At 40.2% G+C, this 17558-nt stretch overlaps 1 protein-coding gene across 1 annotated transcript; it reads right to left on the reverse strand.

The window, feature by feature from the left end:
• Positions 1-2976: 2976 nt before the first annotated feature.
• b9d1 (B9 protein domain 1) lies at positions 2977-6407 on the reverse strand. Its single transcript, XM_015039757.1, has 7 exons — positions 6218-6407; positions 5988-6056; positions 5687-5795; positions 5245-5341; positions 5049-5111; positions 4781-4848; positions 2977-4671 (listed from the first exon to the last, which is right to left on the reverse strand). Exons 1-7 carry the CDS (start codon positions 6281-6283, stop codon positions 4526-4528), a joined length of 618 nt encoding a protein of 205 aa, XP_014895243.1. The 5' UTR covers positions 6284-6407; the 3' UTR covers positions 2977-4525.
• Between the last annotated feature and the right edge of the window lie 11151 nt (positions 6408-17558).

Consider the following 17558-nt stretch of genomic DNA (forward strand, 5'->3'; position numbering starts at 1 on the left):
CGAAATAAAAAATAAAATGAACACTCCCTTAGAGGAAATGGAACTGCTCTTTTCAGTCCTGAAAGACTGCAGAGAGGCCAGGAAAGATGTTTTCTACGTGTGTATGTGCTCGTACGCAGTCGTGCCGGTACTGCTCAGATGCTAACAGCCACACGTCGGAGCGTTTTTCTACTGCGTCTCCACCCCGGTCAGCGATTTGTCTTTTTTTTTTTAGAAGAGAAAGACGAACTGTGTCAGTATTTTCCGAGTCGAACAAGTGGATGCAGGTGAGCATTGTGGAACTTTTTTTTTTTTTTTCTAGGGTTAAAGGGATGAGAGACGGTGTGTGTGTGTGCGCACGCACATTTAGCTTCCAAGTGTACTTTACTCAAGTTTTTTTTTTTTTTTTCTATTTTCACCTTCTGTTAGATTTTGCAACCTAAAACAAAGGGCAGTTTAGTGAACTTATTAACTAACTAACTTGGTTTGTGGTGAAGAGGTCTCAGCCTTGAGAAGAACCTTCCCATCCAACAGGACTTTTCTGTTTTATAGGTAATCTCTTAGATAATCACAATGTGTGCGTCTGTCTCTCACACAGACACACACACACTCGCACAGGACTGTTAATGGCACAGTGGAATTCCACAGCAAACAACAATGTAAACGGTTAGTTGTTACTTTTTTTTTTTTTTTTTGTTACTGAAAAAAAGCCGTGTTTTAGTAGTTTCTCCATTTTCATTCTGGTTTTGTTGCCCTGTGGGTTGGTCATGTTACTCCTTGAAGCACAACTGTTACCGAAGTCAGCGATTGATTTGTTTTTTTTGTTGGTTTCTTGTGACGGTAAGTGGAACAGTAACGTCACACTTAGTTAGCATTACATTTTTTTTTCTTTTTAGTTATTGTTGTTTATTAAAGGTTATGATTTAAGAGGCTCTTTGACGAGACAAGTTCATAACTCTGTGCTAATTTACGGCTTTGTCAAGTGTTTATGTGATTACATAGTGTTACTTTTGGCTGATTATATATAGATGAGCAGAAAGCAAGTCTGAGCTTCCCTGTCTCTTCTGCTGGTTAAGAAAAGTGGGTTGATGAATTGCGGCTTAAAATAAAATGCACAGGTTTTGTAGACTTTCCCCATTCCTTTTTTTTTTCTTTTTTTTTTTTTTTTAAAGGGACAGTTCTTTTTTCTATGAAGTTCTGTGTAGTAATTTATGGCAATAGCTTCCTATCCTGTAATGGGCAGATGCCGTTTCACAGTGAGCTTGTACAAAAAGGAAGAAACCCTGGCAGCTAGTCAAAGGAAACCTACTCCGATTTTAGTCATTTCAAGCAAATATTCATATCCAGACGGTACAGTTCTGTGTTAACCGAGCATGTATCCATGCTAGAGTTCCAGCTGCTGTATCAGTCCACCTGATCCCGGGGTCTGCACCTCTGAAAAATGTAACAAAATCCAAAAATGTGTGCCCTCCTTGCCTGACGAGTACAAGCGGAGAGATACAGCCAGCAGCCATTTTAACCTCAACATAGACGCATGTTGCATTGAATATAGTGTTACTGGAGTACTACGTAATCTGGAAAGGTAACGGATTTAATTTTAAGCATTTGCCAAGTATTCATAACAGGGTGGAACAGAAATAAGTTTGGGAAAAAATATTTGCGTTTCCCGACTTCGTTCCTTATTTTAATGACATGAACTAGCTCTTAAACGCAAAAGTTCCCCATTCGGTTGTTTGACGATTTGCACAGTTTGTGGTGAATGTTTTGCATTCAGTTGTCCAGGGAAATCCAAAAAAGATTTGACCCTGGAAATTTTCAAACAAAACATTAATAGGACTCCATGAGCTTAAACCCTTTGAGTTTAACTTATTTTAAGTTTGTCTCTCCCTGCTGTCCAGTTTGAGGATTTCTTTTCTATAAACCCACTGTGGACATTTCCATCAATCTGCTACAGGTTATGGATCTATTACTGACGACTTCACACTCCTTCACTTCAGAATGTTCAGATATTCCCTTTAAATCTGTGGGGTGTTCAATTATTTATTTTTTTTTGTTGTTGTTGCTTCCATTTGGATTGGGTTGTCGCCTCCTTGTGGTATGACGTGGCTTCACTGCAGATCTTTTGGATGCTTCCACTGAACGCAGACCTCCCCATTTTTCTCAGGCGAAACAAAAAATGGAAAAAAAAAAAAAAAAGAACAAGAGGAGCTGCTCCAAGTGTGTATGATATGGGACATTCTTGACATGGCTATGATGGTTTTTGCGCTCGAACGAACGGGTGTGAAGCGTACTTGCAAACCAGCAAATGTGTTTTAATCTCTAGGAAACATTATGCAAGCTTGGTGAGGGTAGGTAGAGAAGAGGGCTTGGGTTGCTAATAAAGTCTATACTGACATATTGAAATATTAATAACCAGATTTCGTCACTGTGGTTCAGTGAAAACGCGGCCCATGCAGCGAGCGCCTCCGAGTCATGTACTAAATACGTTTTAATTTTTTTTTTTTTTTGTTCCTCTCCAGAGAACTAACTGACTTCATGAGTTGTCTTGTCTTTATATGCATAAACTGACTCCTTTTATTCCCTTCTCCTGTCTGACTAGTTACCCTTTTCTTAGTACTGGGAGCAGATTGCGTTTTTTTTTTTTTTGTTGTTGGTTTTTTTTTGGATTTGTGCTCTACCTTTTGGCATTATAACTGTATAATATAATTTATCATTTGTACTATTGTAACATACTGTTCTTCTGTATACCTTATTATTCTGTGTAATGGGTTTTTGTAGGAAAAAAAACAAACAGTTGTGGTATTTTAACGGCCTCTAAACGAGCAAGCGCAGCTGACCGAACCCTGTTTGGATGAGGACAGCTGTAGTTGCATTGGTTCAAAAATAAAATGTATTTCACTTCAGCTCCGTAGCCTTCGTTGTCTTTTCTTGATTTTTGACGATCGAAAAGTAAATCGAAATCAATCGGGTCTTGGTATGGACTAAACGACACCAATGGTTGGATTAGAATTTATTAAGAAAATGCTTAAAAAAGGTGCAACTATACAATACAGGATATATCTAGAAGTACCAAGCATCAAGCCGTTTGTATTTCTGGACTGCGTTGCTTGGTTTTAACGCCAGTCAGCTGTAAGAGTGTAAAGTGAGTGTTGATGCAAAAACTGTTGGCATCTCGGATACAAAGCTTGACAATAAATTTACAATTGGATAATCGTGAGAAATGACTGACAAAACTGCAGGTATTTCTAAAACTTCAGCTAAAATTAATTTCTGAATTTGTACTGATCAGTTTCTCCAAACCTCTAAGGACTCCTTAGAGGTTTGTAGTATAGATATGACGCATATTATTAAGGACTCATTTATTGCGCCACCGCACACTGATGAGTAAAACATAGAATGAAAAAGTCCATTGTCAAGTATGGTGATTTGTGATATTGTGGGCTTGTTCATTGCATCACAAACTGTTTGAAACCACTGGATATTTGTCATGAAAATCTGGTGGCCTCCGCCAGAAAACTTGGTGTGGGGTTGGTATCATCCAGCAAGATGATAAAGTATTGTCCTATTGACAGAGGAGGGTGCATAAATGCTCCCAAACCTTTTTATAAAATGTTTCTTAAAGGTTTTTGTTAAATGTCAAACGTTTCAACATCAGTTTAGGACCTTTTATATGTTACATGCAAGACCTAAGTCAATTAAGGGAAGTGAGACATTCATTTAACGTACTTGATGCCAGAAGATGCTTTTACACCATGGCTATTTCAAACCATTACGTAGTTGCACATTCTAGGAAATGTGTCCAATGTTGAGCCAAATCTAATTAAACACACTCTGCTCTATGACAAGGGAGCTATTAGTAAATAACGGATCTAATAGCTCAATTTCGTCAGCCAGTGTTTTAAATCTGACGACTGAAAGTAGGCAGAGAACTCCCACTAAAAGATGGATTCAATGAACAAATTTACAGCTTTAAATTAAGGAGCTAGTATCAAAAATATGGAAGTATTTAACACTTTTTTTTTTTTAAAGATGACAAAATTTGAAACTTTCCTATTCGTGATAACAAGGCATTTAGAATATCCAGTGAATAAATGGATTAACATTTTCAGTTGTCAAATTCATCTGAAGCCTTTCCACACGACGACGCCATGGGTTGCAAGCGAACTTGTCCGTGTCTCGAGAAGTAAAACTACATGTTGAGCTGAAAATACAAACGTTCTGCGTCGGGCTTTGACGTTTTCTAACCAATATTCACATTTTGTGTAGACCCAACGTGGCAACAGAGCTCTTCCTTACCATCACGGCCTCCTGCGGCGTTGGATGCAACATCAGCAGAGTCTGAGGCTTTTTACCAAGCCCCTCCACTCCACAGATATGACTCTGTAGGCAACTTTGAGAAGCAATCAGAATGCTCTGGTTTTGAGTTGGGGTCTCAAAACCAGACTCCCCGAGTTTCCAGTGTTTGCAGTCCAATCTGAGCTGGAGTTCAGACACATTGACAACTGATATGTAGCGACTCCAGTTAGCTTTCATGTTACTTCGCGTATCATTGCGCATCTCTTGACTGACTGGAAGTGGCGGACTGGACGGTTGACGAGTTGGTCGGTCCCGTGTCGTAGCCCATCCTCTTCATGTCTTTGGTCATTATGTGGAAGGAGACGGTGACGAAGCCCTGAGATCGAACCCTCGTCACTAAAACGGAAAAGAAGATTCATAATGCTTCCTCTCGTTTTCACTACTCAGCTGAAGCTGTGGAAACTACGGCAGTTCGGCTCATTAAAGAACGGTAAGCGTGACGGACCTTCTCGGCCTTCCCCATGTGCCACCACTTTGGGGTCGGTGTACTCGGGTCGTCGTCCTAGCAACCAGCTGAGCAGGGGAGGGGAAAAAAGAAGTGCTTAAGTTTCAGGAAAAAAAAAACTTGGCTTGTAGTACCACAAACAAAACAGCTGTGATGCTTTCATGTAGTTTATCAAAGTATTCTCCAAAACCATTTAAACTCTGAACTTTTTCACATTTTGTTAATGCGAGGGCAATAATACCCCCCCCCCACCTAACTCACAACTCACCCTGTGAACTTCTGAAGTCTCCATGTGGGCTCGGGAACAAACATCGGGATGGTTCTTATGTGTCTGAAGAAACGGAACTGATTATTATCTTTTATTTCAAATAAGCAACTACAAAGTTTATATCTCAGATTCCTTAAATAACATAGGCAACGTTCACCATGCTTTAAGCAGCAGTAGGGTAGATGACAGTACTCACTGTCCAGGTGTGAATGGAATGTGCGTTGCTCCATAACCCCTGACCACATCGTTGCCAAAAACGTCCGGTCCGTACACGCTCACCACAAGCTGAGGCCCTGGAACATTTACAGGAAGTTGTACACCTGTAGTAGCTGGTACGTTCCTGTCAGCGACCTTTTCAGTCAATAGACTACTGGCTACCCACTTCCCCCATTTACACCCTTAGGGCGTAGAGGCCCTAAGCATGCTGGCAAATTAGTGGCTTAAAATGTATTTTTACTCAGTGTATGTAATTATATGGTTTTAACTACACCTTTATAGTTTATTTGGGTTTTGGATTCAGTAAGATGACTGTTAAAAAAAAAAAAAAATATATAAAATCTGTAATCCAGCTGGCCTAATAATATAGTGCAGAAATGTTGAGGATGATTTCTAAAAATCAGAAAGTGTGAAAGACTTACATCCAGAAGGATTTGTACTCTTGAATGTTGTCTCCAAAGGGAAGTTCCATATTAACTTGTGAGACTGGGAGCTTTTAGAGGTGATCTGAGTGATGCCTTCCTCCAAACCCTTAAAAGAAAAAAAAAAAAAAACACACACATACACACGCACACAACCCATTTGTTAACACAAGACTTTTACAAACTACTCTGTCCTATTCGATGTGCAGTTTTTAGTGTTTTTCGACTGCTTTTTCTAATGAGCAAAACTGAAAAGATATCAGACAAGAAAATGCTTAAAATGTTACAAATGACTACTTACTGTGGTGGGAGCCCAGTCATGGCCGTAGACGTAACAATATTTACAGTATAAATTGTCATAGTCTGGAAACTGGAATAAAAAGGAAGGAGAATAACTTAATTTTAAGAACAGGAAAAACGTTCAGGTGAACGACGGAAAGAGAAACAAAGCAAAGAATCACCGCTTAAATACACTGGTGACGCTAAAGCTAATACTAGCTGCTAAGCTAAAGCAATAAAACAACCACTCACGTTCGCTCCCTCAATTTGTCCGTTCACCGTAAGAAGAAACACAGAAGAATTGCTTGTTGTTTCCATCGTGTATTTTAGTTCAGTTTTCTTTAATTGATGTTGAAATTAAACCTGTTGATAACCATAACTCCTAACGTGCCCTAGCTCGTTGCTAAGGCAACGTTTGTGTTTCCCTACGGCTACAAGGTTGGAGCAAACTGAACGAGGGCACAACGATTTTTACCAAAATGATCAAACTATCCACAAGAGGGCGGTGTTGTCCCAAAAATAAATCAAATAAAACTACGGTAGTCGTCCCGGGGACAGTTTTAACTTAAAGACGGTATTTCCAACATAAATCAGTAACAGAAAAAAAGTGCAATGAGGCAATTAAAACGCGAGGATATCAGTACTATAGTGGAAAAGGACAAATATAAATATATATATATAAAAAAATCATGCTTTTATTAATAATAAAAGCATGATTGAACAAAGCTTGCTAATATTTTCAGTTGCTCATTAGTATGGTTACATTTGTGTGAAGCCTAAATTTTTAAGCAGTCTTCTGAGGGCAGCACGGCTTACGTGAATACCCTTGCTCTTTAGGCTCTGAAAGTTCAGCTCTTTGAATAATTTATAAATATTTTTGCGCAGTACAAGTAGGAGTGTGCAAATCCTCCTTTTTAAACCATCCAACAATTTTTTTTTTCATTTGCTTGTCAACCAGCTTGGACATGTGTCATGTCATCCCATATTTAAAATGCCATTATTTTTTTATTTATTTATTTTTTTATTGTCACTTGCTCTAATTGGCTTGTGTCCCGACTTGCTCTTGAGGACGCAGTGCCGGCCAGAAATGCAGGAATGGACGTGCATTAATGAATCAAGTCAAGATCACAAGACCCAGCATAAAATATATAGAACTCATTCAAAGCACTAAACAGAACTATTACATTAGCAGGATCAGAATAATAGAGAGAAAAAAATCCCCAAAGACTCAATATTGCACATCTTACTCCAAGACTTTTATGTATACAGCTAATAAACCCAGTTAGAGTGATAAAGCTCATGTTTCATCTCATATGCACTTCTTTCTGAGCTTCATTCTCCACTCTGGTAAGTGGTGGTTCTCATTTAGGTTGCATCCGACCACAGAGACACAAACAACCAGAAGCCCATAAAAGCTCCACCCAAAAACCTCTTGCACAGACTGAGCTGAAAGGATGCAGTTATTGTCAAAAATTTAAAATAAATGAATTAAAAAAAATAGGGCTAATTTTGTGCATATGTTTGGCACAAAACTGAACTATGCAAAAGAGGAAGATGGTTGTCCACGTAAAAGTGAAAAACAAGCAAACAAAAAAAACAAACAAAACAGAAGTACAGTTCATTTGAAATGTTTAAAACTGTTACTGCAGAACATACAGGACATTAGAAAGATGAATAGTGACACTAATAGTGACCCTGATAAGCCCCCCCGCACTGCCTGTGTTTTCTGTGACACACGGAAAACACAGGTGTTTAAGTGTGTTATGAGTGACACGAAAAGCTTCTATGTAAACTCCCCACAGAGTGTTGCGCTCGACTACACTGCGGGTATCGCCGCAACTTTCTGCGCCGCACTGACAGGTGTGCAGTAGGTGCCCTGGTCTAGTTTAGTGACCTAATATACAGCCTTCTTTTATTTTATTTTTTCTAAGGCTACACGATAAATTACCTTCAGTTGAATCCAATCAAGAAATTAAATCAAGAGGAATGTGGCCAGCTATGTAATCCTAAATTTCAGCAACACACCGTCTCTCTCTCTAACAGGTCTCTCTTGCAAGTGACCTGTAATAAATATACGTAAAATGAAATAATAAGCTGCTCAAACACGTGGTATCGATCGCCCAAATGCTGCGGAAGCTCCTCCGCGCATGTCTTTCTTGTATCAAGTTGAACGATTTGATAGATGCTTTTTGTCAGTAGGGAAAAGGAAGATAACCAAACCCAAAATGCAGCACAGTCCTTAGAGAAAATCTGTCAGAGTTTACAAACAAAACATCACCTTCCAGCAGACCAGTAAAGATACAACCAGATCTAAGATAAATTAGTCTAAGTCGAGCGTATTCAAACATCAGAGTATTTTTCATATCATTTGTTGTTTTTCTCGGGTGTGGCCAGTTCAGCTGTTTCACACAGAGCAGTAGCCCCTCCCGCCCATCTAGTGTGTCTGTGCTGTCGTCCTTTTTTCTCCTGCCTGTCTGGTAGGAGTCCAGCCGACTCAGAGGCCCACCCTGAGCCTCTGACCTTTGCTGCTCCCCAAACAGCAGCTCTCTTTTCACCCACCTTCAGGTTCGCTCCCTTTTCACCCACGCTGTATCAGTTTTGCGCCTCCAGCTCTGTGTGTACTGGCATCGGTTTGCGATGCGTCTTCCCCCGAGGGCACTCGTTTGCCCCCCTCTGACTCCTCCTCTAGTGTCAGTACATATTTGGCATGCTATTCTCTTACTCCCTAACCTGCAACGCCATCTCCATCAATTTTTGTGACTTTCCCGGCGCCTTTCTATTGTTTCTTTGCTGAATTTCATTTGAGTCTTCTCTTTCATCCTGAGCGCTTCGATGCCTCATGCGCCCATCTCTTCCTCCCCCGTTTAGCCTGTTTGTGTGTCCTCTCATCTTTTTTCCGCTCATCATTCTTCAATGCCTTCATCTCTCTGACCCCCCTTTTTTTTTTTTTTTTTTTTACCCTTCCCCTACTTTTCTCTATCTCTGCAGCAGAAGTTGTTTCAGCCAAACGTCTGATTTAGATTCGTACAGCTTCATGGATAGCGGCCCAATAAAAGTCGCTCTGGTGTCACTTTTGGATAAAGCGGGGATTTGACTTCTTTGGACTTTTTCACTAAGTCAGTGACATTTTTAAGCCGAAAGCATTGCATTAGAGCAGTGAACATGAAAGCCTACAGTGTTAGCTGGTGTGTCTCGCTGGCTGATAGTGATTGCAAGTGACATTTTGTTCTCTGCTTTCAGTGATTTCATGGAGGATGTATTCTGTGAAGAAGCTTTCAAAAGTGGCATCAAACTGTCACAAAATCTTTGAATCTTGAATTCTTTTACAGTTTGGTCATTTTATGCTACAGTAGCTCTTTAAATGAACTGAAACAACTTTATTTTCCCACTTAGGGAGACATGGAGTGAGCTTGAGTGAGATGAGAGTTTATAGTTCAGTTTTGTTAAATCTTCATAAGGTTTGCATATTCAATCCTCAGTATAAGATTTGACTAACCCAAGGAGGAGGAGCCCATAAATTTGTGTTCCAGATGTATTTTTTGCGTTCCAATTATCTTTTAAATATTGACATAAAAATGGTAGGTATTAGCATTTTTTTAAAATATCTGAACTGTTCATTTTACTCCTCACCACACTACAAAAATTCAAAATTTTTCCCACATTTGAAGCCACTCACCACTGATTTTCCTCATTAAAATCTGCTTAATATTTCATTAATATTTCTTTTTTTTTTTCTTCTTTTTTCATCTGATAATTCCAGTTGCTTTTGAAGTTTACTCACTTAAAAACAAAAGCACAGTCTGATCAAATGGTTAATAAAAAAATGTATTTCACTGAGTGAAATAAGTATTTAAGTAAGCTTAGAGTTGTCTTTGACTCATAATAACTGGAACAAATTTTTCACACTTAGGTTACATTAAATTGCTCAAGAATGACCTGGAACAACATAATCTCAAGTCCAACCTGGAAGACGCCAGAACATGAGCGACTGCCATTAAAATGGACTGACGAAAGCAGCGGCCGCTCATAAATTGACATCTTTAAGCTCAACAGAAACCTGACCTGCCCAGATGAAAAAAGCCAAACGCCACACATTCATACTGATGACAGGATATTAGATGAACCTCTAAGTACAGCTCCTGGGTTAGCTCATGTATTCTGAGTCATACCTGTGCTTCAACCTGCTATTACAAACCCAGAAAACATGATCACTTAAGTGGGCTCACGCATTAACTTGCAAATGTGATCTTTGCCTTTGTGGCATTTGAAGTTGTTCTTTTGCTCGAAAGGCCCACCGCATTTCAAATCGGTCCTCGGCGATATCATGCAGTTTCCAGCGTGGCACTTCGATCTGACATTCACGCAAACCAATTTGCTCACGAACGACATCCGTACCATCTCCTCCTCCTTTGTGGTGGAGGATGACTGCGCAATAATCGAGGTTGTGCAGGACAACTTTTGTATTTTTTGACCGTTGGGTAAAATTTTAAACGGCGTGAGCAGGTGGCAAAAGTAGTCACCAGATTTGCTGCACGAGAGGCAGAAAGTTAAGAGATGGGTAGGGTGTATCTGTGCAGAGCAGATCTGTGGGATTCTGCGTCGTCGCCTTGTGACTTTCAAAGTCGACCACTGAAGTCGAGACACCTGCAGCTGTTTTTGAGAAAACAGAAATCCTAGCTGTTTCTCGCTGACTTTCAAACCCAAATTAACGAGTTCACTCCTGTTGCTGCTTCCATCTTTGTTTCTGGTTAAACTGTCGATGCAACTTTTGTTGTCTGAGTCTTTTTTTGTTTCTTCTTCTTTTTCATCGCCTTACCTGGAATGCACGGCATCCAGCATTTGTGACTTTTGCAGTTTTCCTGTGCCCAGTGTCTTGCCAGTGGATGGGGTTGATTGGAGTAAGGGTGTGTGTGTGTGTGTGTGTGTGTGGTCCATCTTTGGCCCAGTTTGAGTCTTGTTTTCCCTCTGGGACAGGCACCAAAACTCCACTTCGTATTTTTAAACTACTCCCCCACTCTCCTGCAGCCCTCACTGTCTTTGCCTCGCTCCAAATCCAAATGTCTCCGGTTCAGATTTGGAGTCTCTCAAGGGCTTATCTGTCCATAATTGGACCTTTTTTTTTTCTCAGATCCTGGATAATGTCATAAAAACTTCAATAGCTGTGACTAGATTCACTAATCAGCACTGTTTTGGCGTAGAAATGCATTTATTTGACACTACACATTCTTTTTGGGTGTAATGTTGAGCCCTGGGATAAATATTACATCATTATCTAAAAATCAGCAGATTCACTCAAGTCACTTTTTGTTCATGCATGTACGCAGCACGGTTAAAATGTCAGCTTACATTTAACAGCTACGACGTGGAAACTCTTGGAGGTTTCATTGGAAACAACAGCAAATGCAAGAGTGATTGTCATTTGGAACTGCTGAAAATTTCATCCACCAGTTTTATCTGAAATGCATCATTTCCCAGAAAGTGATGCTGACATGCAACCACCATTTCTCCGTCAGCTGGATGTGCCTGGAAAACGTCAAAATGTTTTGGTTAATCTTTGACTGAAGAGTTAAAATGATCAGTACTGCCAAATTTCAAAAAGCTTTTTTGGTAACACTTTATTTGAAGGGGTTTCATAAACATGACATAACATGTCATAAACATGAATAAGCCTTCATGAATATTTATGACTGTTGTCATAAAGCGTCATCCAGTAAATTATGACACTTTTAATACAAAGTTGACATTATTCAAAATGTCTTTGTTATGACAACTTGACATTAACCAAGAAATCATTGCTGTTTAAACTTTACCTTTAATAACATAAAGTTACCTAATTTTTAAAGTGCAATCAGTAATACTTTTATAACAAATTTATATCTGTAATGATTTCTTGGTTAATGTCAAGTTGTCATAAAGACATTTTGAAAAATGTCAACTTTGTATTAAAAGTGTCATAATTTAGCGAATGACGCTTTATGACAACAGTTATAAATATTCATGTATTCATGTTCATGACAGATGCTTATGACAGTGTCATGTTAGTCTAATTTTCCCCCCTTCAAATAAAGTGTTACCGCATTTTTTTTTTATTTTTTTTTTAATTTCTGCTTTCAGGCTCATCACATCTTTGCTTTACTTTGCCAGTTTACTGAACATTACTGGATCTTTTTAAACCATGTCCTCCAAGCTAACACAGGACTCTTTAGTCCTGGCTCCTTTCCCAAATCTCACCTTGTATGGTTAAAGACTTTCTCTTTTCTTGAGAAAGTCTTCCTTAGCTTGTTTGTGCAAGGGTTTTACATCTGAGGCTCACGTAGACAGAGAATTGGACGAGAGTCGGGACCCAAATGGGACCGTCTGTAGCTTATGTGATGGTCTGAAATGAGTTTCCTGTACGGGTCACATGCAACGTCAATCAATATAAAACATGGGAGCCATACTTGTCTTGTCTTTCAATGCAAATTTGAGGCTTAAGTAAGGCCCAAAGAAGGCGACCAACTGGTTTGGCTGAAAAATTGGGTTCCGTGCACGAACGCTGGCCCACTTATTACCTGTTCCCACATAAACATTTTTTATTTATTTATTTATTTATTTATTTTTTTGGGTACTCTGTGCATTTCAATCACAGTCTCTCTGGCACTGCCCTCCTGCCCCGCATCAACCAAAGCTCAGTCAATTACTGAAGGTGCAGGGCTGGTGAGAGAGAGGTCCCCCATAAAGAAGCATTAGCCTTGTCCTCGATTTTTCAGAGCCGGTTTTGCCTGCAGGCTGACACCGAATGTTGTAACCTCTACTGTCCTTCACAGAGTAAAAAGACAACCAGAGATGAAAGCAGGGAAGGGAGAGAGCAAGGTGACACGAGAGTAAAAAAATACGGGGATAACTTTGAAAAAGCTACCGGCTGAAAGGGACAGATGCAGCTTTATGACGAAACATACAGAGAGGATGGAATAAAAACAATAAAACAGTTAAGTAGGATAATTGGAATTGGAATCATTTGTTACGGTCAGCCTGGTTTACAGATCTCCCAGTGGGTGAAGTAAAAAGCCGTGGTGCTTTTCACTCTTAATAGGCAGAGCGTCAAAAGGTTTGTACAAAAAACGTTTTCAGTACAGCCACTCATTAACTCGATCTCGTCTGCGATTTGTTGACCGCCTCGGCTTCTCGTTCGTTTCAGTGTTTATTCTGTGCATCTATCATGCTTTCAGTGCTCCGTGATGCGCTATTGATTTCTTGTAATGTGGATTACTGGAATTAGGCTCATCCCTTTTATTTGTTGTTCTCAGAGCTGGCTGCATGAAAAGCGTTGGCTGAGTACCCGCAAGATGAAATAAAGTGGATGCAGGGGATTTCAGAGCAGTCGCAAAAATCATGTTTGTCACCTTTCATTATTCTTACTCTTTAACGCCGGGTCCCGTCCACAAGAAATCTGAACCTCGGAATTTGCTGCAATCTTACATTTTGATTTTATTGTTAAATGCTTTTGTTATTTACATGAATCACCAAAGCAACGTTCAGGTTTTGCATGTTTTTTGTTTGTTGTTGTTTTTTTTTTAAATTAATGTAGTCGATGTCACACAAACTTCTTTGGGGCAACCGGATGACGTTCGACCAGAGAAATCAAGCTCAATGGGAGAAATCTCAGACTCCCCACTGACAGAAGATGAGAATCAAGCAGAACTGCCTTATGAAGGCAAGGTTAGGCTTCATCTACTGTGATTCTACCGCAACCCTATTTAAAGTTTGGGTTTCAAATCACTGAAGTCATTATTTGTGTTCCTAATCACTGCTTTTATCCTGTTCCATGTGGTGGAACAGGATAAAATCTGATTTACTTAACATTTGCACAGATCCATTTAAGCACATTGGAATTCTTGTGCATTTCTACAACTCAAGAATAGTAAAAGTTTAAAAAAAACATAAACTAAAGAATCAACATGAGGCAAAAAGGACACTTAAAACATGCTTCAAAGAAATACATAAAACTTCTGTATATGAATAAATAATCATTGATGTTGCACTTTGAAATGATCAGTTCAAATACTGCACACTGATCACATTTTGTGTTGCAGCAATGGTCACTTCTTGCCCTCTTTAATGTCCTGTGCCACTACCAGTGGCTGGAGGGAAAATAAATGAATGAATGAATGAATGAATGAATGAATGAATGAATGAATGAATAAATAAATAACTGTCCCCTGAGAACCCGCTACGCTTTCGCTCTGTGTGGCTCTCTTTCAGGAAGGGGAGGCTTGGACCCAATGATCATTTCTGCTTCTTCAATCATACTGCGATGCCCGTTTGTGACGAAGCTTTCGACGAGACTTTCTGCAAGGCTGATGTCCAAGTCCAAATGCCTTCAGCACCCTAATGAAGTGGCGTCTCTGCTGGGCTCTTGTCACAAATGTCGTGGTGTTCTCTTTCCGTCTGAGATCGTCTGAGATCCACAGACCTACAGCCGCATGTTCTCTCCAGAATGGTCCCTTTAATAGTGAGTGACTGTACTGAGTGGAGCTCACCTTTGAAAGTCCAGTATAAGCTCTTTTTGCCATATTTAGTTTCATTAGTATTGCTGAAAATGTCTTGCTGTATATGTACACTGCTTTTGGACTTTGTTTTCTGTGCTTAGAGTTTTCTCTTTTCTCCTTCATCTGTAAGTTCCCTTGCATCCCGGTTCTCGTCCGGTGTCTGGTCACATTCCCTCAGCCAGTTTGTTTCCTTGCACAGCTGTTCTCCGTCTCCTGGTTTTTCTTTGCCTGCCCTCGGCCTCAGCTGTTTCCTTTTTCGCCTCTGATTGGTTTGTCTGGTTGCGTTGTCTGCATTTGAACTCCAGGATCCTCTGTTGCAGCGTCTCTTCACTTCTTTGTTCCAACTTGTGCATTATTCCAAGACAGTTGTACATCTTCACTGTAGTTTTGCTCTTTGCACTTGGCTCCTTTAAAAAACAAACGTGACGGGTTCAAAGTAAAACTTAGGCTTTCCATCCAATTCTTACATTCCTGAAACCGATCTTTGAATTTAAATACATGAATGATATTTATGAAGCCAATACATACAAATGAATATATTCTAAATCTCTCATTGGTATGCAATAACTGGAACATCAAAAGCTCTTTTTTTTCTGGGCTGTGACATATCAGTCGTTTTCCTTCTAAATACCTTCATGAATAGGACCAGATGTTTGGAGGTTTAAAAAAATATATATGTTTGCATGAATGGCAATGATATTAATCAGTGAAATGGATTTGAGGTGTTGCAATAGTAGCGTATATTTTAATATAACTATACACGGTTCTCTGTGTGTTTATGTGTTTGAATCAGAAGGGGGAGCCGGGAAAAAAAAAAAAACATCCGCCGGGATGGATGTTTAAAAATGTGACATAAATCTCGAGAAATGTCTTAGCTGAATTAAAGTGCACACACATACATGGTACTCTTTACTTACCAGCTAAATCCATCTCTTCATCAGCCATTTATCACGTTCCTTTCTGACTCTCGGTGATATTTCCTCAGACTGGCGCGTTTGATCTCTGACGTCACTTATTGCACAGATCAATCTGGCAGGGCTTTGGTAAGATCTGATACGGAGAGGCAGAAATACTCAGACGTAACTCTTTCACTAAAGTTAAAAGGCTTTTTGGACATGGAAACATACTTATCCTCCTGCTTTTCCTTCACCACACGCCTCTGTGTTAACCCTCATCTGACAAATTCGCCTTTCATTATTCGACCGATTTATGTCTGCGTTTGTGTGGCGTGAGTGCGCAAGACACACAAAAGCAGGTCATGCCCATCAAACTGGCAGGTGTCTGCCGTTTCTCTTTGCTTACAGATATTAACTATGTGTCCTCCATAAAACTTTAATCAATAGGGTAGAGGGCTCTCCTGGAGTTCCCATCAGTGCAATTGTGTCTATGCATGCATCGACAAATGAGTAAAAGAACAGAGGTCAAGAGCAAATGTCATTAGTTTATTGGAGTCAGAGGAACGAAGGTGTCATTGATCATTGATGCTATGCATGCATATCTGGATGTGTGTAGAGGGGAAAAAAAAACAACCAAAGAGGGAGGAAGGGGCACACCATCATCATCATCATCATCAAGACGACTTCTCCATTAGCTTGAGTGCTTTTTTGACAACATAATGGCCGTCACCCGTACAACAGGGTCACCGTCGTTGCGAACGCACGCCGCAACTGCTGTTGTCAATCAAGAAAATTTACTGCCAAAGTCCTGCGCCGCAAACTCGGAGTACCCCAGCGGGGCGACGCCGTGGCATGTGAGAGTTTTTTTTTTTTTTTTTTTTTTTTTTTTTAACCGAATCAATAACGAGCAAAGCGAGGAGAGGAAACGAAAGCAAGCAAGCGCTCGAACGTGCGGTCGGACGAGATTCACTGGAGGGAAATGGCAACGATGAAACCGAGAGAGACGGTGGAAGTGGAGGAGGCGTCCCGTGGGAGTTATTTACAAGGAAGCGTTGTTACAGTGAAACCCTTACAGGCCTACTCTCCCAAAATGCATCTTAGAGGAAAACTTATCTGCCCTCTTATGAACCGATGGATAGCCATCGGTTCATAAGAGGGCAGTTATCCAAGTGCTTTGGATAGCCGACATGTGCAACTTTCATTTACTCTGCCGTAAACCTGCTCACTACTAATGGAAAAGGGAGGAAAAGGGAGTGAAGGTGTCTCAACAAAGCAAACTTTTATGTGTATTGACCCTAAGAAAGTGCATTCTTAAATGGGATAATAGCACAAGAATAAAATGAAACGTAAACATCTGGGAAAATATTCCAAGATTGCATGATTCCAAGATTACTCGATCAGATGTTAGTGTCACATGAGTTTGAGTGATTTTGAGTGGCCGTTCTTACATTTTTAGCCAGTGATCATCCGTGTTTCTTGCAACAAAAATATTTACCAACAAAAGAAAGATCTAGATACCGTTTTTAGTCAATTGTGTCGTGCGTATGCTCTTTCTAGTAAAGGCTGCAGTTCAGTCCATACTGATGAGCTGATATCATAAAACTAAGAAAAACAAAAAAACAAAAAAATAAAACACTGGATAATATTTTACTTTGTTTCACAGTTGTATTTGTTGACAAATTAGCCTCGTTTTCCTAAGCCAACAAGCCAAGAGACGTAAAGCCGAGTGTGTTTTCGTCTTGAAGTGTATCAGTGCAGCAGGCAGCGTCCCACCGGTGATAAAATCTATATTTCAAGAGCTGCAGAGCTTCTGTAGAGTTCTGCCTGCTGCTTTGAAGACCAAGATGGGTGGGGGGAGCGGTGGGGAGACTAGAAAGGGCTAGCGTGGTGGTGTTGGAGAGTGAAAGAGCTGATGTTAGAAATAGAGGCCAACGACTGCAGGAAGAGAGATGGACTGCTGAAACGCCACAACGAACAGAGCAAGAAGGGAAAGACAGTAGGGAACTGAACTAATCATCATGCATTAAGTCAGTGGTTTCCAAACATTTTCTGCGCCCCCCTACCCCCTATGGATTACAAATGGCTGTCTGGTTGAAATGACGCGTGTACGGGGGGGGGGGGGGGGGCGACGACAACGACACCACCTTCTTTGGGGGGAAAAAGAAAGGC

Source organism: Poecilia latipinna, unplaced genomic scaffold (assembly GCF_001443285.1).
Source record: "Poecilia latipinna isolate Pla-1442-1.1 unplaced genomic scaffold, P_latipinna-1.0 Scaffold482, whole genome shotgun sequence".
Classification (NCBI taxonomy): Eukaryota; Metazoa; Chordata; class Actinopteri; order Cyprinodontiformes; family Poeciliidae; genus Poecilia; species Poecilia latipinna.